At 42.1% G+C, this 25,781-nt stretch overlaps 1 protein-coding gene across 3 annotated transcripts in view; it reads right to left on the bottom strand.

Moving 5' to 3' along the window:
* The window catches only part of LOC146673353 (uncharacterized), a 41,139-nt gene that overhangs the window by 7,235 nt on the left and 8,123 nt on the right, over positions 1–25,781 (bottom strand). The window contains exons 2-3 of one of the 3 annotated variants that reach the window (XM_085390066.1): positions 21,460–21,551; positions 18,504–21,172 (exon numbers count right to left, since the gene is read on the bottom strand). The exons of the other annotated variants lie outside the window; for them this stretch is intronic. Of the exons in view, the coding sequence (XP_085246192.1) occupies positions 20,171–21,172; positions 21,460–21,477 (1,020 nt within the window). The 5' untranslated portion in view covers positions 21,478–21,551 and the 3' untranslated portion in view covers positions 18,504–20,170. Of the gene's footprint in view, positions 1–18,503; positions 21,173–21,459; positions 21,552–25,781 lie in introns of those variants that run through there. 3 annotated transcript variants of the gene reach the window in all.

The following is a 25,781-nucleotide window of genomic DNA, read 5'->3' as shown; positions in this document are numbered from 1 at the left end:
GGCACTTGTTTGTAGAAGCAGTCTGCATGCCAAGGTGCTTAATTTATACAGCTGTCACCACTGAAGTGATTGGAACACCTGACTATATAAACTTTGACAATGAACTCACTCCATTATAGTTACAGTATATATTTACTGAATATATTTACAGATGCATATATTTGACATTTATAGATCCAATAGAACACAGGGAGAAAGAACTGAAAAAGAAACAGTGTACAAATTATGCACATTTGTCGCACAGGTACTTGACCAGGCTGCTCTCATATTGAGCACATCCAAAATGTGCCCATCTGGAACAAAACTCGCACTGCACCTGAAGAGGGAGAAGGGGGGGGGGGGGGGGGGGGGGGGTGTAAGTGTGTTAACCAACATAATGAATTTGATAAGAAAATAATTACTGTAGTGGCTTGCAAAAGTATTCGGCCCCCGTGAACTTTTCCACATTTTGTCAGATTGCATTCACAAACATGAATCAATTTTATTGGAATTCCACGTGAAAGACCAATGTCTCTACCAGTCTCTAGCTGGTAGAGACAGACCCTAAAAGACTGGCAGCTGTAATTGCAGATAAAGGTGGTTCTACAAAGTATTGACTCAGGGGGCTGAATAATTACGCACACCCCACTTTTCAGTTATTCATTTGTAAAAATTGTTTGGAATCATGTATGATTGTTGTTCCACTTCTCACGTGTGCACCACTTTGTATTGGTCTTTCACGTGGAATTCCAATTAAAATTGATTTGTGTTTGTGGCTGTAATGTGACAAAATGTGGAAAAGTTCAAGGGGGCCAAATACTATTGCAAGCCACTGTATATTGCATTTGTGGTTTATTTGTTTTACCATTTCAATCATACTGGACTCAGGATCGGCTTCCAGCATGGAACAAACCACACAGTAGTCATCAGCATTACCTAGAAACACACTGACGTTCAACCTAACAGTTTTAAACAAAACTGAAAGTGCTATTGCAATACAAAAGCACATGACTCAACTTACTTTGATGTTCTAGCAGTTCGCAAGCAATTTCAGTGCGGTGCAGCCCAATGGCTTCTGGAGTGGACAGCACCCTAGTAACCTCTCCACTCAGAAGGTAGTGTTTGGCAAACTGTAAAATATGTTACAGTAATTGCAAATGATTAACTTAATTCTAGTTAAATACATTAAATACAGTTGCTTATTAAATACCTTCAACACTAAAACTCCACAACTGCTGGAGTCCATCTGCTTGTTGTGTGGCAGAGTCTCCATTCTCCAATCCACTCGGGACTCTTCCTTTCCTTTCATCTTCAGAAAATTCCTAATAAAAACAAAACAAGTTTTTAAAATGTAGCCAGCATTTTGCTCTAAATAAAAAGAAAAAAAAACCCCACAAACCAAACAACCTAAAACAGATAATTAATGAATGATGAATACCTCCAGTTACGCATAACTTTCCTTTCATAACAACCTTCATTTCCAAGAGGGTCTAACAGCAGTACAGATTGTGAGGAGATTTTGACAACCTAAAATAAAAATTGTATTTAGTAGAATATGTGTATTATTATGTGTGTGAATGTGTGTGTGTATGGGTGGATGACTGGATATGTAAAGCGCTTTGGGGTCCTTAGGGACTAGTAAAGCGCTATATAAATACAGGCCATTTACCATTTTATTACACTCACTTAAGTAAGCATAATCAATTGTAAGCATTTTCAAAATAAGAATATGCTGCTAAAAAGAACAGTAAAACAAAAAAGAGAAAAAACACATGAGGTGTGAACATGTACCACAAGGATCCAGTGTGCACCAGAGTTCAGTGGGCACAACCAAATGTCCTCAGCCGGAAACAACATCTGTGGAATATTTTTAAGTTTATAAAGGTTTAGATTTATTTACATAACATACACTATTTAACCAATATAACATCTACATTACCTTGCTGACACATTTAAACTTCACAGAAAACAGAGAGGTTGCAACAACGCAAGACAACTGATACACGGGGTTCTGAAAAATGCAAGATTTTTTTATTTTTTTTAAATGATTACAAAATTGTATAAAATACTTTTGTGAAATAACTGGCATACGTTCTTACTTGCCTTTTGTTTCTTAATGAGGCAGTGCAGGTATGCATCAATGACCTTATTTTTACAGACCACCACTAGGACCAAAAATGATTATTTCACTTACCTCATCAGAAAGCCACCCACTATCCTCCAGTGTGCAAAAAGAAGAGTCATACAATTTGTATGGCCCAATGACTGCCTCCACACGCCCGGTGTCTTTTGCAGCCCAAAGCCACTTCACTAAAAAACAAAATATGATAAGTTTCTTTAGTAATAACAGTTGCCATTTGAAAATCACGGTCAATGGCCAACGGGGCCACAAGCAGACAAGGGCCAACGGGCCACAAGCAGACAAGGGCCAACGGGGCAACAACATAAACATGCCAGAGGGGAGTAGCTTTATGTAAATCAGAAATTAGCCAAAATTGGACCAACAGGTCAAAATTAGCAAGAGGGGAGAAAAAAATCAAACATTCTATCCATTTGACTAGCCAAACAGGCAACAATTGACCAACCGGTCAGAATGAGATTTTTAGCTATGCCACCTTTTTCTTGCGTGCTGGGTTTCTGGGGGGTCACTGGTACAAGCTCTTCTGGTGCTTGGACTGATTTTACCTGAGCTATTTTTGGTGCAAACTGAATGACAGAGGATCTGTTATTTTGCAGCGCTTCATGTTGATGCTGAGGACTGCAAGGCCACATCTCAGAAGATGGGCTACTCTCAACAGGTTCAGCTGGAGTTGAGACTTGGACAGGGTGGCTTGTTCTATAGGGTTTAATGTGGTCAATACTGTATAGACTTTTTAAAGTATTTCCCTCAGCGTTTTTCAGTCTAACACATTTTCCACTGAAGTCATCAATTGTGTAGGGACCTGAAAAATCCGGTTCAAGTCTTCCTCCTTTTCGCCCACGTTTCCTCATATTTAGAAGCAGAATTTGATCCCCTACATTGTACACAACATTTTTGTACTTTTTCAGGGCCCGCTTGGCGTATGCAACCTTTTGCTTGTCTTGTGACTTCGCAATGTTTTCTTGTGCAGTTTCTTTAACTGCATGTTGTGCTTCACTTTCAGACTGTACATAGTCACTGTACCTTTTGTCGTCTGGCAGAATGATGTTGGAAATCTAAAATTTTGTAGATATTAGCAATTAAACCAAGATGATATCATATTCATAAAGACATTACTGGGTTTTTTTCTTAAATAGTTTCAATTCTTAGTTCTAACATAGAAAGAATTTGACAAACACTCACCGGCACTTGAGCAGGCACTTCTGATGGAAATACTGCCTCTCTTCCATACATCAGAAAAAAAGGTTTGTATTTTGTTGTGGTGTGTACTTTTGACCGAAGTGAAAACAGGGTGGCCTCTAGATACGGATCCCAGTTATTCTGCTGGTCATTCACCAGTTTTCGGAGGGCTCTAAATGCAGGCATAGAAATATGTAAACACAGTAAGTAAGACAGAAAGTTTAATTAGAAGTAAAGAAATTAATAAATTATTAAGTAACAACAAAAACTGATAGATAAAAATTAGGCATACCTTTTTATGTTGTCATTGGTCTTTTTGTCTAGACCATTGGTCTGTGGATGGTATGCTGCTGTGACACTTCTTTCAATTTGCAATAACTTGCAAAGATCAGAGTTGAGCTTCAACAGATAAGGACAAGGTTATACTGCTTATACAAGCACACAAGAAAAAATCTTTGACCCCAGTGAAGTAAAGTTAAAAAATGTAACTGAAAATTATTTAACACTTACTTCATTCACAAACTCTCTGCCTTGGTCTGACAAAATCCTTTTGGGGCAGCCATGTCTATATATAATGGAGCACAAGTGCTGGGCTACCTCAGATGCAGATTTCGTTTTTAATGGGAAAGCTTCAACCCATTTTGAAAAGTAGTCAGTTGCAGTAAGTATATACTGGAAGCCGCTTGAAGTTTTAGGAAGAGGTCCAGTAAGATCTATACCAATAAGTTCCCACACTTCAGACACCTATCAAGGACAAATTAATAATTTGAATAACAATTTGTATAATGTACACATTAACATTGATGGTTAAAATTAGTTGGCAAACCCTCCTGCCTTTATGAATATGAGCTACAAGCATAGTTTGATGGGTAAACGGGGCATAATATTTACCTGAATACACTGCAACGGTTGCACAGCAGTCAGTGGTTTCCCAACTTTTTGACACTGGTCACATTCCTGAATCTTTAAGGTAAAAATATTTATGGAGTTCACGTAAATGTTCAACATTCTCATTTGTAAAAAACAAAAACACTTAATGACATATTCTCTAACGAACAAACTATTTAGCAACAATAGTTTGTGTGCGTGTCTTCAAATCTCTGCCAGGCCTACAGGTTATTACTGTAATATCACTAATTAACCATATTTATTTATATTTTGCAAGTGTACAGTTTCTCTTTTAACTGATATAAAAAAAATTGCTTATTTTAAACACTATTTAACAACAGTACAAACAGTTAATACATACCCATGTTTTAATGTCAACTGTCATACCAAACCAGTAAAATCTGGAACACACTGCATTTAGCGTTTTGTGTGTGCCAGTGTGTCCTCCAATTGGAGATGAATGAAACTCATGAAATATCTTCCTGGCACCATCCATGGTTTTTACTACTCTTCTGGTTCCAACAAAGAGTTCTCCATCTGCAGTAAAACAATATATATTTAGAAATTAATTTAACCACATATATGAGGAGGCAGGAGAAGTGACGGAGAGGCAGGAGAAGTGACGGAGCAGGAGAAGTGACGGAGCAGGTGAGTAAGTGACGGAAGTGACGGACAAGGTAAGCGACTCATGTTGTAACTGACGTCAGACGCCGGAGATTTTGGCGGAAAATTAAAGCAAATGGTAGTTTAGATTTGAACAAATTCATTTAAGCTTCAGCATTACCAAATACACTTATCAATTGTCTTATAACTAACACTATTTGTCTAAATAATCCCCCTCACCCTGGAGAACAACGAGGAGAGTTTAGAGACTCTCCAAGATTACATCGATCAGTGCTTTCAGGATCTCGTGATGAAGAAGACCCCGTGTGCAGCTTCCCCGGCCAAAGCTGAGACGCCGTCGTCGAAAAGACAACGCCCGGCAGATTCCCCCGGCTCAACATCGCCAGCCGGCAAAGATATTGCCGACATATTGGAGTCAATCAACAAGCGATTGTCCAGTTTCGACGCAAGGCTGTCCTTGGTGGAGATTCTTCACCGAGAATTTAAATGCTTGTGAGAATCCCTGGAGTACAGCCAGCAGCAGGTGGAAACGCTTGCTGCTGAAAATGCCACGCTAAGGGAGTCGGTGAAATGTCTCACAGATAATGTTACCCAGCTCAATAGAGAAAATAAAAAAATAAAAGAAACAGTTATCGATCTACAAGCTCGTAGCATGCGTGATAATCTGGTATTTTCTGGTATTCCAGAAGCCGCTGGAGAGGACGCGGAGACCACGGTAAAAAGCTTCATCAAAACCCACCTGAAGCTGCCGGAGGACACTGTGAAGAACATCGTCTTCGATCGGGTACATCGCCTCGGCCCCATTCGGGCTACGGCCGGGAGACCACGTCCTATCGTGGCCAAATTCGGCCACTTCAAACAAAAGCAACATGTGAAAAGCCGCGGCAGGGAATTAAAAGGAACGGACTTCAGCGTGAACGACCAGTTCCCCAAAGAGATCTTGGAACGACGCAGGGTCCTCTTCCCAATCCGACGCGGCTTCATCCAGAAGGGCTCCCGCGCTGTCATCGCTGTGGACCGGCTGTACGTGGACGGACAGCTCCACCGCGACCCCAACATCACTCCGTGGCTGTATTAACCTCACACCAGATAAGAATCAGCTGCACCCTTTCCCTATCCACTCACACTAACTTGCATTAACATCTGTTTAACTTACCAGTATCAAATCGCATCTTAAAGTGTGATTTCATAGCAGAATTAACACCGTCACTCTCCGTCAGTGATTTAATTGGAATGTTTACGTTTTGTTTCTGTTTTTTTTTTTCTTCTCGTTTTTTTTTTTCTTCCTCCTCTCTTTTCCCCCTCTTGGTTTTATGCTGCTCACCCCTGTCCTTGGTTTCTTTCTTTATTCCTTTCACTGCCTCGATCACCTGCTTCGACACTCATCCACAAACATCCTTTATTTCGACACATACGCACCATGCGCTCAACGGCAGCACATTTACATCAGTCAGACAGCGCACACAGTCATATAAGATACACACACACTTAAGCCAAGCCTACTCATATTAGTAACTATGCATACACAAAGTCAGACTCAGGGAGCATCTCGCCACACATTTTTTCTCTCTCTCCTTCTCTTTATTTATGAACAAGTGACGTATTCTCTCCACCTGTCTAAGCGACGCACACAGCATACATCCCTAGTTATACACAAACATCTATGGGTACACTGAGGTTCATTACATGGAATATAAATGGAGCTGGCTCCAGAGAAAAGAGGTTAAAAATATTTAACCAACTCAAAAAACTACAGGCAGATGTTGTCCTATTACAAGAGACCCACAGACCTCTTAGAGGTTCGAATGAACTTAAAACACCTGAGTTTCCTAATGTGTTCTCAGCTTGTTATAATTCTAGACAAAGGGGAGCAGCAATTTTAATACATAAAAATATTAATTTCACAGTACTCGATACAGTTATAGATCCAGAGGGCAGATTCTTAATCATTAAACTATCTATACGTGATAAAAAGCTATGTATTGCAAGTGTATATGGTCCAAATGTTGATGATCCCTCATTCTTTCACGGTTTTTTCAGTGCACTCTCTGAACACTTAGATGGCACACTTGTTCTTGGAGGTGACCTCAACCTTGGACTAAATGAAGACATGGATAGGCTCAATACATCGGGAACTCAGCGTAATTGGCAGTCCACAAATATAATCAAACAATATATGAGCGACTTTGGTCTTTGCGATGCATGGCGCTCTCTTCACCCCACCAGTAAGGAATATACTTTTTTCTCACATGTCCATCACTCCTACTCTCGTCTGGATTATTTTTTGGTCAGCAGCTCACTGCTGAACGACATTTCAGACACTGAGATTCACCCTATAGCTGTCAGCGATCATGGTCCTGTATCTTTAACACTAATGCACAAGAATAATACTACGCCAAGAAAAAACTGGAGATTTAATATATCACTACTTAAAGATGAAGACTTTATTAAATATTTTAAAAAAGAGTGGACTGCATATTTGAACTATAATGACACTCCCGAAACATCAGCTTCTGTTCTATGGGAAGCAGGGAAAGCTGTGATGAGAGGTAAAATAATTTCTTTCTCATCACATAAAAAGAAAAAAGAAAACAAAAATATTCAGGAATTAGAAAAAAACATCAAATCACTAGAAGAAGCCTACGCGTCCCACCAAGATCAGGAAACATTGAACAAAATACGCAAAACAAAACTAGAATTAAATGAGATAATTGATAAAAAAACAAAATTCTTAGTACAAAGACTACGCCTACAAAATTATGAACATGGTAATAAATCCGGTCAATTTCTAGCAAACCAGCTAAAAATAAATAAAGAAAAAACAACTATATGTGCTGTTCAAGATTCATCTGGGAACACATTATATGAACCGATACAAATAAACAACATTTTCAGGGATTTCTATAAAACGTTGTATTCACCACAAATAAACCCATCTAAAAAAGAAATTGATCAGTTTTTGGACAACATAACTCTTCCAAAATTATTGGACACTCAAGCAATGGCACTGGATTCACCACTGACACCAGGTGAACTCCAGGAAGCCCTGATAAGTATGCACAATAATAAGGCTCCAGGTCCAGATGGCTTTCCTGCAGAATTCTACAAAGAATTCTGGTCGATTCTAGCACCAGTTTTCTACAGAACGTTGTTGGAAATTAAAGAAAAGGGCAGACTTCCATCAAATATGAATTCTGCAAACATTAATCTCCTGCTAAAACCAGGCAAAGACCCTGTATATCCCTCAAGCTATCGTCCAATATCCCTTATAAATGTAGACCTTAAAATAATCTGCAAAGCTCTCTCAAAGAGACTGGAGAAAATAACCCCCCTCTTAATTCATCCTGACCAAACTGGTTTCATAAAAGGTAGGCACTCATCAACAAATACACGTAGATTACTTAATTTGATAGACTACTCATACAGTAAAAACCTAGAAACTACAATATTCTCTTTAGACGCAGAAAAAGCATTTGACAGAGTTAACTGGAAATTTCTATTTGCAACTTTACACAAATTTGGTTTTGGATCCTCTTTCATAAACTGGTTAAAAATATTATATAATTCCCCAACAGCTTGTGTTAGAACAAATGACCAGACATCCTCCAGCTTCTGTCTCTTGAGGGGCACCAGGCAGGGATGCCCACTCTCCCCTTCACTATTTGCAATTTTTATTGAACCACTAGCAGCAGCAATTAGACAGAATTCAGTAATTAAGGGCATAAAATGCAAGAACGTGGAACATAAAATCAGCCTTTATGCGGATGATGTGTTACTCTTTCTCCAAAATTCACAAACCAATATCTCTGGGGTGATTGAATTGATAAACTCTTTTGCAAGAATATCAGATTACTCAATTAACTGGTCAAAATCTACAGTCCTACCGATTAATTGCTCCTTCCATAATTCCTCTTCTACACCACTGCAATCGGGAAATATAAAATATTTAGGTATTAATGTTTCTCCCAAGCTTGCAGATCTAACTAAATTAAACCATATCCCACTTTTAAAGAAGGTAGAAGATGATCTGGCTAGATGGAAATGTCTACCCATATCACTCATGGGAAGGGTTGCCGCTATAAAAATGATGGTCTTACCAAAAATAAATTATTTATTCTCAATGATCCCAACTAAACCGCCACAAGATTGGTTCAGATCTCTAGATTCATGTATGTCCAAATTCCTTTGGAAAAATAAACCCCCACGTATAAGCTTAAAAACACTACAAAAGACCAAGGATAGAGGAGGATTAGAACTGCCTAACTTTCAGCACTACTTCTTAGCCAACAGGCTTCAGTTTATCTCAGGATGGCTAAAACACACCCTCTTAGATGAACCTTGGCTAGATGTAGAACAAGCACTCTGCAATAATCTAGAGATCTCAGACCTACCATTTATCAGCTCAAACATCCAACGACATGAATGCTTTAAAAGCATCAACATCAGCTCTTCTCTGACAGCATGGTGGGAGTTTCTAAAATTGACAGCGTCTTCATTAATCCCATGCAAACGTACACCTATCTGGAACAACCCTGACATATTACAAAACAATAATATGATAAACTTTTCAGATTGGAGTGATAAAGGAATCAAATATTTAGAACATATACTAGAAGGAACAGAATTTATTTCATTTGACGGACTAGTTACACAATATGGGATCAACAAGAAAAGATTTTTAGAATATCAACAAATTAAATCCATAGTAAAAAAGAAATTTAAACCGGGTCAAGTTGAACTACAAACACCACCAAGTGTGGTTCAATTTCTTACTCTTAAACCCCCCAAATTACTATCCAAAATATACAGAATGCTTTCTAAAACAGATGAATCAATATCACTTCCTATTGCAAAATGGGAAGCGGATTTATCAGTTAACTTAGACCTACACTTCTGGTCTCAGACTTGCTTAAAAACCTTTCATCTAATTAGAAATCCCAGTCTTCAATTAATTCAATACAAAATATTACATAGAGTACACTATACAGGTCATCGGATGTTCAAGATGGGCTTTACGTCTACCAACAACTGCTCACACTGCCAAACCAATTCACCGGACAATTATATCCACGCTTTTTGGTTCTGTCCACCAGTTCAGAAGTTTTGGCGCGAGATATGTGAAGACTTATCGAAGTGTCTGAAATGTAACATTCCAACTTCCCCCTTAGTGTGTTTGTTGGGCAGCTTAGATTATGTCACTTCAGAAAAGAATATCGCCCATATGGTTTTCACTGCCCTATGCATAGCCAAGAAAACAGTCCTCATGAACTGGAAAAATAAAAATAATCTTAATTCTAAGCAATATAGAAATGATCTATTAGATTACATTAGTCTTGATACAGCCTCTGCCACCACATCAGATCAATTGCTCTGGGCTCCTTTGATCAGCTCCATCACCTAGTGGGGGTGGGGGGTCATAGTTTGGTCCCGCCTTCACTGTTGTGATTGGTGTGGGGGTAGGGACAGGCTTAGGGCGTCGGGGGGTTCCCCGGAGGCATCTTCCTTGGGGGGCTCAACCCGGGGTAGCGGTCATGTCCGGTTAGGGGCTCTGTTGGCTCTCCGGTGACTGTTTCCTCACGGCTGCGTGCAGCGGGGCTAGGGGAGGGTCTGTGCTGACGGACGTGGGTTACTGACCTGGTAGCCTGGCTGGCCCTGGGTGGGTCCGGGATGGGCGTGAGGTTCTGGGGGCGCTCCGTCTCTGGGCTGGGACCCGGACCGGGCCTCGGGGGCTTGGGTCCTGGTTGGTGTGTTGCCGGGGTTGTGGGCGGGTGGGTGCATGGGGGCCCAGCCCTGGAGCAGGGTGCCGCCGGTGCTTCGAGCCACCTGGGGGGCTCTTCAACTGGTGGGGGAGATTGTCACATCTTGCAGGAGCTTTCCTCTCCTCAGGAGCTCCCTCTGCAGGAGGGGGAGATACAGGAGAGGTGGAGGAAGATCTCAGCCTGGGTGTTTATTGTCTTATGTAGTCTGGAAGATGAGTGGATGGTGGGGTGGGTGCAGTTTTCTCTGTGGTGGGGTTGGGTGGACTGTCCCGGGCTCTGTGGGGCCGGGCGGCGCTGCTGCACTGGGCCCGGTCCGGATGGGCCTGGGCCCCCTTTCCCTGGCGGGTCGCGGAGTATGGGGGTGCCTACTGGGGTCAGCGGGGGAGCTGGCCCCAGGGAGGGGTCACTTGCCCCTCCCTTCCTTCCCTCCCCATCTCCAGCTGCCTCCCTCTTCCCGCTCCACCACAACCACCCACACATGCAGGGCCTTGGAGTAGGGGTATGTCACCAGGGTGCAGAGGAGGCTACCCCCCCCTCTGTCCCCTTCTGGCTGCCTCTGCCTCAATTTTATCCCACAACTTAGACATTCACATTACTCACACTCTCATTACACATACATATAGGATCTTGGGGGTGGGCACGATACACGGAGTCCAAAGTACCATCAGGGTGTACACCTCACCCCTGGCATCGTTGCCCACCTCTCAATTTTAAATACACGTAGACATTGAGGGCTAGCAGGAGGGACCATGCGCTTACCTGCTGCTCTCTGGCAGGTAGCTCCATGCCCTCCTGGGTTTTAAATGCACCTTAGAACACACATGCATCAACATTACAATGAGCGGGTGGAGGGAGGTTTGGAGTCTTCTCTCACCCCCGTTCTCTGCGGCCTGCTGGAGCGGGGGGGCTAGGAGGAGGAGTTGGCCGTCCGACTGCGGTCTGGAGTGTGGAGCCTTCCTGCTGCTGCGGAGTCGGGGCGGTCTGCCTCCCCCCACCGCAGGGAAAAGGGTAACACCACCTGGGTCTGGGTGCAGTTCCCCCCTCCAGGGGCGGGGGCACCTAGACCCGGTTTGTAGAGTACGCTTGGGGAGTGTGATCGTGTGTACAACGTCTCTTTATGTCTGTCTCCACGTTGGTTGAGTGTGGAGTAAGTGCACATGAGAGCATGAGGGTGGGAATGGATGTTTGTATCTGTGTGTGCCTGTATGTCTGTGTCTATATGTCAGGTTGGGTGTCAGGCGCCACCTCTCTGGGGACATCTCAGGCCCTCCAAGGTTTGGAGGCCTATCTCCCCCTACCACCACTTCCCCTGCCAGTGGCGGACCCCCTCAGACATCGGTGCGTTGGTGGTTCTTTGTGTCCGGGGATGGGCGTCCAGGTACACACCGGCTCACTCCTTGGCGGCCGCTTATCGGGGCCTGGAGCCTGGGGCTCGCTCGGGCCACTTCGGAGGTGGGGTGCCCCCGGCCTCTCGGCCTGGGGCTCGGTCACTCAGGCGCAGCTGGCTGCCGGCGGAGCTCACGGGCGCGTCACTGCAACTCCCCCTGGCTTCTGCTCCGCGGCTGCTGAGTGAGCCCTCATCTGGGACTCTCCTCAGCTCTTTCCGGGACAGTGGCGCAGCTGCCCCTCTGTTGGTCTTCCTTGGTCTCTTGTGTTCTGGGGGCCTCTGGATGTCTGGAGTTTTGATCTCCTCCACACCTGCTTCAAGCCCTGGAGGACGGGGCTGTGGCCCCCCCACACCCTCTAGCAGATTATTACATGAAGGAACCTTTTAAAAAAACAAAAAACAAGCGCGTCCATGCTCACAGGTGTACACACAGGTGATCACACCCACAAACTACACCCTTTTTGGCTCCTACCTCAAAGCACACTGTGTTCTGTTGATCTTATGTGCTGCACAATAATGTTTAACATTTAGTATTTACTGTCATATTCCCATATATCATTGTGATGTTGTTTATTCTATTACTCTTGTTCTCTTCTGCTTGCTTTCTTTTTTCTTTCTCAGTAGGTGATCCAGGTGATTGATATATGCATTTTTTTTTCTCTGCCCGTTTTGTTGGTTTTTGTCTTTTGCCCTTCTCCCCCGTCCCTCTTCTCAGCTGTTTCTCTTTCCCTCTTTCTTTCTCCCCTTCTTTCCCCCAGTCAAGTCTGTCCCGTATTCAGTAAGTGAAAATAAAATAAACAATAAAAGGTGAATCAAATGGACCATTACGGCAAGGCTGGGATGGTCAGTTTGGTAAAGTAATTCCGTTGGGCATCTTTCTTTGCCTTTAGACAACAATTCTGATGGCAAAAGAGCCAAACGGGACAGGCCAAAAAAAAAAAAAAAAAAAAAAAAAACCACATATATGAGTTGTTAGTATTAACAATAAATTACTGACCCTTTTGTTTGAATTTTGAGGCATATCTTCTGAGGTTTTGCCTCTGAGCCTTGTCATATCCTGAAGGGTAGGAGCCCGCAGAAATGAACGCGTAAATCTCTTCCCACTTCTTCTCCATATCTACGAATGTCAGTAAACATTTTCTTATGAGCTTCAATATGTGCAGTTGACAATGCAAATAATTAAACTTATTAAATAACGAGATTACTGAAAAAGCCTTAAAACACCGAAGCTGCGGACTCAAAAGTGTTGTGCAAATACCACGTGTCCAGTAACTTGACAGCAGACTTCACCGAATCTGCAAATTCGACAGGTTTGTGCAGAAAGCAGATAGCAACTTCACTTTAATATTGACAAACAATCACAAAGGCTTAAAAAATCAAGTATCAACGTCAATAAAAAGTACTAGTACTTACTACTTACCTATTCTCCTGCAAATATGACAATGGAGTAGCGTGAAATCACAGCCGGATGCGCTTAGCTTCCCTTTTTGTGTTGTGTGCATGCGCGCACATGCTCAGGAACAACGGGTAGGACGGTTTACGGGGTAGGAGAATTTCCCAGAACACCGGCTCCCAGAAGAGCCTGGCTCTCCCATCGCAACGTTCGGGGAAAGGTTCGTGACTGTTTGTTTTCATAATTTGCCTCACTTTACAAATCTGTCACTTCTATAACATATAAAATTAAATATATAATACAATAAGTACTATGTGAAGGACTTTGCTGACATCTTGGCTGAATACATGCCAAAATATGATTGTGTTTCTATTGTTGGGGGTTTTGATATTCATGTGTGTTGTCCTGATATGCCCATTGCAAAGGGCTTTTAAGGCCTTATTGATTCTTTTAATGTTGTGCAATGTGTGACCTGTCCCACACATGAATGTGGACACACACTTGATCTTGTTTTATCTCATGTTTTGTTTTGGGTTTTTTGTTTTGTTTTTAATGTAGAGATTTGTGATGCTGTGTTTTCTGACCACAGTCCTGTGATGTTTGAAGTTCCTCTTGCCTGTACCTCAGTTAAACCTCACGCTGCTGCTCGGCGCTGTCGAGTTTTTAACTCCTCCCTTGCTGAGCAGTTTTCAACAGTTTTAACCAGAACTGCAAAATCCCAGATTTTTAATGCAGCCAGAACTAAGCTCATGATTTTATTCCACCTGCCAGACTGCTTTGGACTGCTTTGCACATGGCTTAATTAAAATCCAGCCATTCTAAAACTAAATCTGAGCCCTGGCTGAACGACACGACCCGAGCTGTCAGACACGAGTGCCGTCGAGCTGAGCACATTGTCAGATGTAGCCCCCAAAATTTTTTACATACTGTAGTCAAACACCTGTTTAAAAAAACCTGTTCTTGATCTTACGATTCTTGCAAATTACAGGCCTTTCTTCTAACTACCTTTTCTTTCCAAAATTCTTGAAAAGAGAGTTGACAGTCAATGAATGACCTTCCTGAAAAAGCAAAATGTTTTACACGTTTTCCAATTTGGTTTTAAACCCTTTCATAGCACTGAATCAGCCATTTTACAAGTTTTTAATGACATATTTTTAGCCACTGATGCTGGGGACTGTGTTGTTCTTGTACTTTTAGATTTGACAGTTGCATTTGATACAGTGGATCATGCATTTTACTCTGTCATTTGGAGCACTGGGTGGGCACTTGAGTGGTTCAGGTCCTACTTGGCGGGGCAAACATTTTGTGTCAGTCTCTGTGACCATGTGTCGTCCTCCGCTCCTCTCTTGTGTGGTGTCCCACAGAGCTCAGTTCTAGGCCCCTTCCTCTTTTCTTTGTATCTGCTCTCTCTTGGATCTATACTGAGAAAACACAGCATTGCATTTCACTTCTATGCTGATGACTGTCAGATATATGTCCCTCCACAGAAAAAAGGCACATATTCCTTACAACCATTACTTCAGTGTCTTGATGACATTAAGGCTTGGATGTCTCTTAACTTTTTAAAATTCAATGATAAAAAGACTGAGGTGATGATTTTTGGTAGCCCCACTGAGATGCCAAATGTATATTTAGATTCCTTGGCTCAGTATGTTAAGCCAACTGTCACAAACCTGCTGGTCAAAGTGGAGTGTAATGAGAAAAGATGACATTATATGCCACGGTAAATGCACTGCCTAATTGTTACCTCTCCCCACTGCCTTCAGTGGCAGGCAGCAGGAAACAGATCAGGAGGCAGAGATGATCTTTAAGTTTAACATTACTCACAATATTGCCAAAGAGTGATATGGAATTTAAGCACAAGCACGTTTCAGTAACTTATCTTTCTTGTAGATCTGTGCTCCAAATAAAGAACTTTATGCTGACAAGATTATTAGTTAAAATAACAAATTTTAAGTTACAAATCAATATTGTCTGCATGGACAGATATTCCACATTCCATATATCATCATTCAGGTCCTGCATCAATACACTTCCATATTTTTATATCTATAAAAAAAGCTGACACTTGCTAGACTCTATCAAAGGTGTGAGCATCACAGCAGATGCCTTTGTGTCAAAGTAGCTGAAGATAAAACACAAAAAAACACGAAGTTGATTTTCCTGGCCTGGGATTTTATAAAAATATTCAGCAGTACATCGAAAATGAAAGAAAACCATTAATCAACATATGAACCTCAGCTGATGCTGCTGAAGTGAAGCAGAGCAAAGTTACAGAGGTTTAATTAGAGACACAGCTAAGTGTTTTGAAATTTCGCATAATTTTAAAAAGTTTAATTTTAAAAAGAATTTGTTCAGTAGCCTATTGAACAGCAAAAACGAGACTTTCTTTTCAGAATTATGTAAAAGGGAAAAAACAGCGGCCGACAGCGCTGCAAACAACGGTAGACTTGTGCGTAATAAACAAGCGAATAATGCAGAAAACAGATTTTTTTGACGGGAAACTGTTCTTGAAGTACACATAGACAGAAAGAGAGCGAGAGAGAGGGAGAGAGCTGTGCATGAAGTGTGATTTTATTGTTGTGGAAGTAAAACAGCAAAAGTTCATGACGATGTTTATGTGAAGGGTTGGATCTTCTTTAGCTGCTGGTTTAGTCAATATTGTTTGGAGAGAGACAAAACCTGCAGCTTCAGAATCTAGTGGACAAAGGGCATGAACACAAAGCACGGACCCACCGAAACATCAGCGAGCTGTCGGCTTTCAGCCCCGACCGTGTCCGTGCTGTCGTGAGAGAAAGGCGACATCTCGCTGATTCTGATCCGTCGGTTGTTCCACGCTTTGTGTTTACGTCTTTGTGCAGAATCGTGTTCCTGCTCTCATTTACTATTTCAGCTGTTTGGTTGTTGTTATTTGTTGAAATTTTGTGAGGTTTATCCTGAAATTCTGGCATTTTGGTCAAAATAAATTTGTATTAAAAAATCAATTCAGGATTTTAATGAATCGATGGTAAATGGTAAATGGCCTGCATTTGTATAGCGCTTTTCTAGTCCCTAAGGACCCCAAAGCGCTTCACACTACATTCAGTCATTCACCCATTCACACACACATTCACACACTGGCGATGGCAAGCTACATTGTAGCCACAGCTGCCCTGGGGCGCACTGACAGAGGCGAGGCTGCCGGACACTGGCGCCACCGGGCCCTCTGACCTCTGAATCGATATCACATTATCCAAGCCAGAACCGATTTTAATCGATAAATCGATAATTAAAAACCCATGTGTAATGTTATAACGTTCTTTGCAGATATATAAGTGATCTAAAATTTAATACTTGCTTTTAAAAGTTTATTCTTTGGCCACCACGCTTCAGCCATCTGCTGGGGTTTTTTCTTTTTTGAAAAAAATAGCCACAGCCACCACTGCGCTATGAATTCTGGCCTATGTTGGGACATAATCAGCCTTCAAATGGGGCCTCGAGGGATGCAGACGAAGTATAGATAGATAATATAAGTGTAGATACTTACATGAAAACAAACATAATAACTTTATACTGTCACTGGGTTTAAACTAAAGGAGTGTTCACAAGAAATCATCAGTATCAAACTGTGACAATAACAAAATGTTCATTAAAGCAATCAAGAATGAGTTTGATGTGAATCTTTGGTAATGCATGGGGGAAGCTCTGTGCCAATTTTATCAACAGCTACGGATTTTATCCTTTTCTGGATGCAATACCTTGGCCTCCAGTAACACTATATGGAATCTTAGAGTCATTTTGACCAGGATTTCTCCTTTAATGGAAATATTAAGCAAATATTTATGACTGCTTTCTTCCATTGCTGCAATATCTTGAAAATCAGAAATATCCTGTCCCAGAGTGATGCTGAAAAACTCATTCATGCATTTATTTCTTCTTGTCGGGAATATTGTAATTCATTATTATCAGGATGTTCTTTTTTGCGTTGGGACACAGGCAGGATGCGATGGCTGCTGTTTTATCCATGTGTGGATGCACATACCCAGCTCCCAAATTGTACCCAAATACTGTACGTCCCTCCATCCAACCACACACTTTAGGGACTGTGACCACCCACTGCACATGCTCCACCGTGGTATCACTATGAATGACAACATCATCCAGGTGGCAAACAGCATATGCAGTGTGAGGACGCAGCTATCGCTACAGGAGGTGCTGAAAAATGCCCGAGTCTTCAAACAAACCTAACAGAAGCGTGATGAATGGTACAAACCCTGCACTCACTTCTTAATTACCTGAAAGCACCTTAAAGACAACCGGCCTCTCTCAATTGTGACAAATCATCTGGAGAAAAGGTAAGCATAGGAGACCAAACACTGAGGAACAAATCCTCGTTTCATCCTATGATAACAGCATTTTCACCATTTCAGCCAATTCCTTTTGCACAATTTGTCTCTTGTGCTTAGGCAACCTGTAGGGCCATGAACGCACTTTCCAGGCTGTGTTTCAAATTGGTGCTGCATGAGAGTCTTGCAGATGATCGGGGGATGACCACATCTGCAAACTACTGTTGCAATGCAGGAACATCTGCTTTATTGGAACGTGTGAGATGCTAATCACAATGCATCTTAAACACACTCATGTTAAAACTTCATGCCCACATCTTGTTTTTAAGAAAAATTAATCATCTTTTCCTTGAAGATCATTTCAGAGTTTTTAATGAGCTGCAGGAACCGTGCCGAGAGCAGCCAAGTCTCCTCCTCTGATAAACCTCCACATGTACCACTAAAAACATTTAAATTAGTTTGAATCGGAAATCATGGCTCAACCTACTTGCTGTGAGACCATTTCTTTATTTTTCATACCAAACTGTTTAATAAACTTTACACAGAGTTCATCAATTATAACTGATGCTTTAACAGTATCAGGATTTCATAATGCAAACTTCAAATCAAAAGGCAAACAGCTGCAGAACATGTGGATCAAAATGAATTCATTAAAAAAAAACAAGGTGGACTTCAAGGATACAGTAAATACACTAAAGTGAAAGGAGGAGCCAAAAATAGATGTTTAATAGGATTTGAATTAACTAAAAGTAGTCACCTGTAATCTTTAAAATGGTTCTGATGTGTGCTGCTGTTTTTAACTTTTAACAGTTCTTTGCTGCCACTGTGAATATTGTGTTCTTTGCCTAATTAAATAAAGGTTACACAGCATCAGTGCTCCATCTTCTGGTAAAAAAAAAAAAAAAAAAAAAAAAAGGTATTACATGGAAATACAGCCCAAAACCAGTTCAGCTTGAGTTTCTTTTTTCTGGACATAAAGTCACAGCAGGTGTTGTTTCAAAGCTGGTGGACAGATTTAGTTCATTTTGGAAGTTTTAAGAGCAACTGCTGTGAAAATATTTGCTTGTTTTGGGAGAAAAGGATTTAAGAGAAGATTTTTCCACAGCAAAAGTTTAAATATGAATGAAGGATTGAAATTTAACTGAGGTGAAACATGCAATGAATACATAAAAAAATAAGTTAATGTTGGAAAAGCTAAAAAAGTTCAAATAAAAGAAATGATTTACATATCCATATTTGATTTTTGACAGAATACCAGTTTGGTTAAAAAAAAAGAAAGAAAAGACATTCCTATAACTTTAATAGTACAACTACTAAACACTACTGTGTCCTAAGGGAACAAAGGTTAAAATGTAACAGGGATAACATTTTAGAGAATTAAAATCCCTCAAAGGAAAAAACATAAACTTGATATACATATCTATACATGCAGCTTCCTAAATGTAACATTCAGGATTATTCACTGCAGCTCCAGAAATCAGAGCTACCTCATCAGATCCAAGTGTGACATCAGCTGACACTCTTTACAGGAGATTCCATCTGAACTCTGTGGAGCCTGATCTCAAGGTTTTTAAGTCTGAGCCTGAAACCAGAAGAGGATCTTTCTCTCTCTTCAGATTCATTGTGATCCAGTGATTTCAGTCCTGCATGATCAGGCTGATGTTTGCACAGAGCAGATAATGAAGTGAATGTTTTTGCACATTGGTAACAGTGAAACAGTTTATTTACAGTGTGAGATCGTTTGTGTTCGGAGTATGAACTGAGATTCCTGAAGCTCTTGTCACACTGGTCACAGCTGAAGTTCACTTCCATGTGTGTACGTTCATGTTTGTTACGATGACCTGATTGTGAGAAGCTTTTGTCACAGTGTCTGCACTTGTATGGTGTCTCTACTGTGTGGATTTGCTTATTCTTGTTCTTTAAGCTCACGTGGAGTGGTGACGGATGACCCACACTGGTCACAGATGTGCTTTTTGAACACACTGTGGAATAGTTCATGTATTTTTAATGCACTTGGTGTGTGGAAGCCTCTCCCACATTCTTTGCAGTAGTTCATTTTGTCTCCAGTGTGGATACGTTGATGTGGTTTTAGGTCCCGTTGATGATTGGAAGTTTTTCCACAAAGGTCACAGAGAAACGTTTTCCCACCACCACAGTGACGACAGGGTTGAGAACTGGATCCATCTGTGTTGCTCTGCTTCTAAACAATGTCAGCGTAAGTGATCTCTGCCAATGTCCAATTACGTTTTACTGTTTACATTATAACACTCAGCTTACCGAGCGAAAATGATTCTTCATTTTCCAAAACAGTTCATTCAGAATACCTCCATAGGTTTACTGATCAGACTTGTTCCAAACAATCAGGTTAAAATGACAAGATAAAAAAATCAATACTTCCTCACAGTAACTGCACTTGTAGAGTTACTTTCTGGTGTGGATCTGTTGGTGTTTTTTCAGGTAATGTGGAGATTTAAAAGTCTTCTCACACAGGTCACATTAATAAGGTCTCTCCTCAGTGTGGCTAAACATGTGTATTTGTAGTTGTGCATCTGTTGTAAACAGTTTCCCACACTGATCACAGTAGGAAAGATCATTTCCGGTGTGAATGCGTAGGTGAATATTTCGGTACTTTTTTTCACTGAAAGTCTTTCCACCAAAGTCGCAGCTGTACGCCTTAATTCCAGAGTGGGTAACTAGATGCTTCTGTAAGTTTCGACTTTGACCAAAAGCTTTACCACACAAGTCACAGCTGTAAGGTTTAACTCCACTGTGGATGAGTTGGTGTTTTTTTAAGCCTTCAGCCCAGGTAAAAGATTTTCCACACATGTCACAGCTGTAAGGTTTAACTCCACTGTGGATGAGTTGGTGTTTTTCTAAGTCTCCAGCCCAGGTAAAAGATTTTCCACACATGTCACAGCTGTACGCTTTAACTCCACTGTGGATGAGTTGGTGTATTTTTAAGCCTCGAGCCCGCGCAAAAGACTTTCCACACAACTCACAGCTGTAAGGTTTAAATCCACTGTGGATGATTCTGTGGAGTTTTAAGTTTCCAGCCTGCAGAAAAGATTTTCCACACAAGTCACAGCTGTAAGGTTTAAATCCACTGTGGATGCGTTGGTGTGTTTTTAAGTTTTCAGCCCGGGCAAAAGACTTTCCACACAAGTCACAGCTGTAAGGTTTAAATCCACTGTGGATGATTCTGTGTTTTTTTAAGTTTCCAGCCTGCACAAAAGATTTTCCACACAAGTCACAGCTGTAAGGTTTAACTCCACTGTGGATGACTTGGTGTCTTTTTAAGCCTCCAGCCTGGGTAAAAGACTTTCCACACAACTCACAGCTGTATGCTTTAACTCCACTGTGGATGAGTTGGTGAGTTTTTAAACTTCCAGCCTGGGTAAAAGACTTTCCACACTCATCACAGCTGTAGGATTTCTCTCCCTTTCTTCTTTGACGTTTGTCAGCCTCCTGAGAGCGCTGACTTCTTGCTCCATGTTGGTCCTGCAGTGACAGAGATACAAACAGAGGCAGTGAGTGAAATGCAGTCCTGGAACAAACTGAAACTCCCTCCATTGGTGGAATCAAACATGTCAACAAACACCTTGTTGGTGTGTTACCACCACCTTCTGGTGATGGTGTCACATTACAATAATGTGACACAATGAGAGGTATAATTAAAATGACATTAGGAAATATTGATCAGCAGAGAAAATCTTTTATTTCATAAAAAATTCAAAGTTCCCAGGATGGAAGCTGCTCTTAACAGAAAACTCTAATACTTTTCTCACCTTTTGTGTTGAAGACATTGTTTCCACTGTAGTGGCTGAGCTGAGTCCAAATGGCTGAAATTGTTCCTCTGCTGCACCACCAGACTCGTCTCCTTTTACTCAAAAAAGAAGTACACACACACACACACACACACACACACACACACACACACACACACACACACACACACACACATATATTAGGGGTGCAACGATACAGAAAATTCATAGTTCGGTTTGATACTTTGGTGTCACGGTTCGATATTTTTTCGATACAAAAAAATGTTCATGCATTTTTAATTTGTCATTTATTAAAATTATAAATATATATTTTAAATCAAAAGTACAGTTTTTAAATTTAATGTTGCTGAAACAATAAAGTAATAAAAAATAAATCTGATCGAGAAATCACTCATCTTTGGAAAAGAGAGTTTATTACAGAGAAATGGCTCTTTCCAAAATAAAAGCTATACTATACGCTTCTTCAGGGCTATATTCTCATCAGCATATTAAACATATCAGGTCCCCATAAGGAGAATCATGTGCTAACGGCTGTCTAAATGACTCGGGTAAAGTTTGTAGCATGCGTGCTTGTTGTTTTTGTCTGCTTCCACTTGTCTTTGCACTAGGATGATGTCGGCGTAAATGTGCAGTCATATTCGTTGTGTTCCCACTAGTGCTGTCAGCGTTAATCTGAAATGACGTTAACGCCACAACACGGCAAATCTCCGTTAACGAGCTACCGCGGATCGCCCCGTGCGTGGGGCTGGACGGCGTCAACACGTTAACGAGCAAACTGCGCTAACGCAGTAGTTTCCACCCATGTAATTGAGCATTGCGTGGCACATCCGACATACTGTTTTACTTTTGTCCATGACGCGTGTAGAACATCTGACCAATGTTGTTCATTAATGCTACTTTAATATACCTGATCCGTATTAGTATGCTGCACATGCACGCAGTGAGACGGGGGCAAGAGAAGGAGGGACCCGCCCCCTGGGATGTGATGACTAACGTGTAATGGTTGCTTTGTTTCGAAGTAAATGATGCTCGATGATATTCACGAACCCTGAGTCATTATTAAACGACAAACATGGTGTCAGAAGTTGTGGTTCGGTCATCTACTCCAGCACTGCCGACGGAGTGGTAAGACTAAAGTTTTCCCAGCACTTTACGGACGAAGCAAGCAAGTAACCAGCTAGCGTTGCTAGGCTATCGTAGCAAGAGGCTATTAAACGTCAACGACCATGTCAGACGGATTCCGTAGACCAGACCCATTGGTGTTTTGTGGAAACATCGCCGAGAAGTGGCGTATATTCGAGCAGGAATACGACATATTTATAGCCTCATTCCGATAAGGATGCTCGGACCAGAGCGTTCATCCTGCTAAACCTAGCCGGCTCTGAAGCCATCGAGCGGGAGCGCGCATTCGTTTATACACCCGCTGTGCACGCGGGGGAAGGAGAACACAGACGACTGGTGACCGAAGCAGAATCGAGAGAAGACCCGGAATGTCTAAAGCGCAAATTTCGTGAACTCTGTAATCCCCAAACAAACATAACAATGGAAAGGCACAAGTTTAACACCAGAAACCAACGGCCAGATGAAACAATTGAGTCTTATGTGAGTGACTTAAAAAATAAGGCAGGCAGTTGTAAATTTGGCCAGCTTAAAGACGAGCTCATCAGAGATAGACTCGTTTGTGGCATAAACAGCGACAGCATGAGAAAGCAATTGCTGCGCGACAGCGACTTAACTTTGAACAAAGCAATTGAAATGTGCCAGATATTCGAGCAGACAGATCGACATACGAAAGCTCTAGCGGCTCCAAAGCAAATGGCAGCAAAGGTCGACACTTTGCATCACACAATAAAGAAAAAACATCCACACAAAGTCAAGACAAAGACAGGCAATGAACGTCGTGCAACGCATCCAGAACATAGGCTCGCTCACGCAATCACAAACTGTAACAACTGCGGGGGCAGCCACGAGGCAAAAAGGGACAAATGCCCAGCATATGGCCAGCAATGCCATAAGTGCCAAAAATGGAATCATTTCCAGAAATGCTGCAAGTCATCACAAACACGGCAATTCAAAAAGAGACCCGTAAACCACATTGAAATGCAGGCGCACGGCAGCGATGAAGAAATGTTCTATGTGAATGGAATTGACATAGACACTATAAATCCCTGCTTTCCATACAAGAATGACATTTTCACCATTAATGGAAAACCCTTAGAGCTCAAACTGGACACTGGCGCCAAATGTAATGTCATACCAGCTAACCTTTTTGAACAACTGAGACATGATGAAAAACTCATGCCATCACGAAACACTAAACTGGTGGCATATGGGGGAGAGGAAATTCAAACAGCTGGCACAGCAACACTCTCATGCCACTCTGCAGGCAAGGACTACCCTCTGCAGTTCTTCATAGTGAAACGAGACGTACAACCCCTACTTGGCTTACCAGACTCACTTCACTTACAATTAATCACACTAAACATAGAAGTCCACCACGTGACTAAGGAAGTGGAAAGCACCTTTTCAGAACAGATCTTCTCAGAGTATTCAGACCTCTTCGAAGAGAAACTTGGTAAACTTCCGGTTACCTATTCCATGAAAATAGACCCAGAAGTCACACCAGTAATAAAGCCAGCACGCAAAATACCGGTTCCAATGCTAGACAAGGTTAGAGCAGAATTAACCCGTATGGTCGAGTTGGGTGTGATCACCCCTGTCACAGAGCCAACAGAATGGGTGTCGTCCATGGTGGCGACCCACAAGAAAAATTCAGATGAGATCAGACTCTGCATCGATCCAAGAGACTTGAATAAAGCACTAAAACGCCCACATCATCCTATGCGTACTATAGAGGAGATAGCCGCCCAAATGCCTAACTCCAAAGTCTTTTCCGTCTTGGATGCGAAATGCTCCTTTTGGCAGATAACACTTGACCACCAATCATCCATGCTCACAACTTTCAGCTCACCGTTTGGCAGATTCCGCTTTCTAAGAATGCCATATGGAATAAACTCAGCCAGTGAGGTGTTCCAGCGTGCAATGGAGCAGATCTTTGCTGGATACCCCTGTGCTATCATTGTTGACGACATACTCATCGGTGGAAGAGATATGAAAGAGCATGAACACAATCTCAGAAAAGTACTCGACCGTGCAAGGGAAGTCAAGCTGAGACTTAACCCCCTGAAGTGCAAATTCAGTCTCAAAAAAGCCTGCTACGTTGGCCACGTCTTCACAAGCGAGGGCTTGAAGCCTGACCCAGCAAAGACCAAAGCAATTGAAGAGATGCCCACACCTGAAAACGTCACAGCTCTCCAACGCTTCTTAGGGATGATTAATTACCTAGGAAAGTTCATTCCTAATTTCAGCGAGCTTTCAGCCCCACTTCGGGAGCTAACGTGCAAAGACGTACAGTGGTGTTGGCTCAAGCAGCATCAAGATGCATTCAATGCTTTAAAACGAAGCCTGACCAGTCCTCCTACCCTCAGATACTACGACGTAAAGAAACCTGTCACGTTAACGTGTGACGCATCGCAGTATGGACTCGGGGCTGCATGCCTCCAAGAAGGCGCCCCGATTGCCTACTCATCTCGTACTCTGACACAGACAGAAACGTGCTATGCGCAGATTGAGAAGGAGCTTCTTGCAGTCGTATTTGGTTGTTCCAAGTTTAATGATTACATCTATGGGAAACAAATCCAAATTGAAACTGATCATCAGCCATTACGGTGTGTTCACACCGAACGCGATGGACGCGAATAGAGCGTCAGGTTTACATGTAAAGTCAATGGAAAGGCGCGATGACGCGCGATTGCGGGTCCTGCGAAAATTCGGAAGCAGATTTGCGTCGCGAAAACGCCAAAACGCGTGAAACGCGCGTCAGTGTAGCGCGTCTGGCGCGTTTGACGCGCGAATAAAACCACGCGCGTGAGTTTTTGTGTTGCACTTTGTGCATACGCGCGTTTCGCGTCTACCGCTCGAGTTGGAAAAATCTGAACTCCAGCGTCAAATCGCGCCGCGACAACCAATCAGGAGCCTGGTGACGTGGCTGTTACCTAGGTCAAAGGGGCAGATCCAGCCAAAGCCTTTCATACTTCAATGGAGGGGAAGGCTAATCAATGCGGTAGCAAACAACTCGGAGCTGTACAACACCAGCTGCTTTCAGTACCGAGACAGGAATAAAAAGGACTGAGCTTGGAGGAAGATATGTGAAGAGATCGGGCAACCTGGTAAGTTCATTCATTTCTCTTTTGAAAGTTTTCACTGACCCGGGGAAGCCGCACAAAAGCTAGCAAGCCACCGCTATTTTCCCACTGACGTAC

This window comes from Rhamphochromis longiceps, linkage group LG3 (assembly GCF_057381845.1).
Source record: "Rhamphochromis longiceps isolate RC_006_pf linkage group LG3, R_longiceps_female_GT1.1, whole genome shotgun sequence".
NCBI lineage: Eukaryota > Metazoa > Chordata > Actinopteri > Cichliformes > Cichlidae > Rhamphochromis > Rhamphochromis longiceps.
This window is presented reverse-complemented; position numbering and strand designations above follow the sequence as displayed.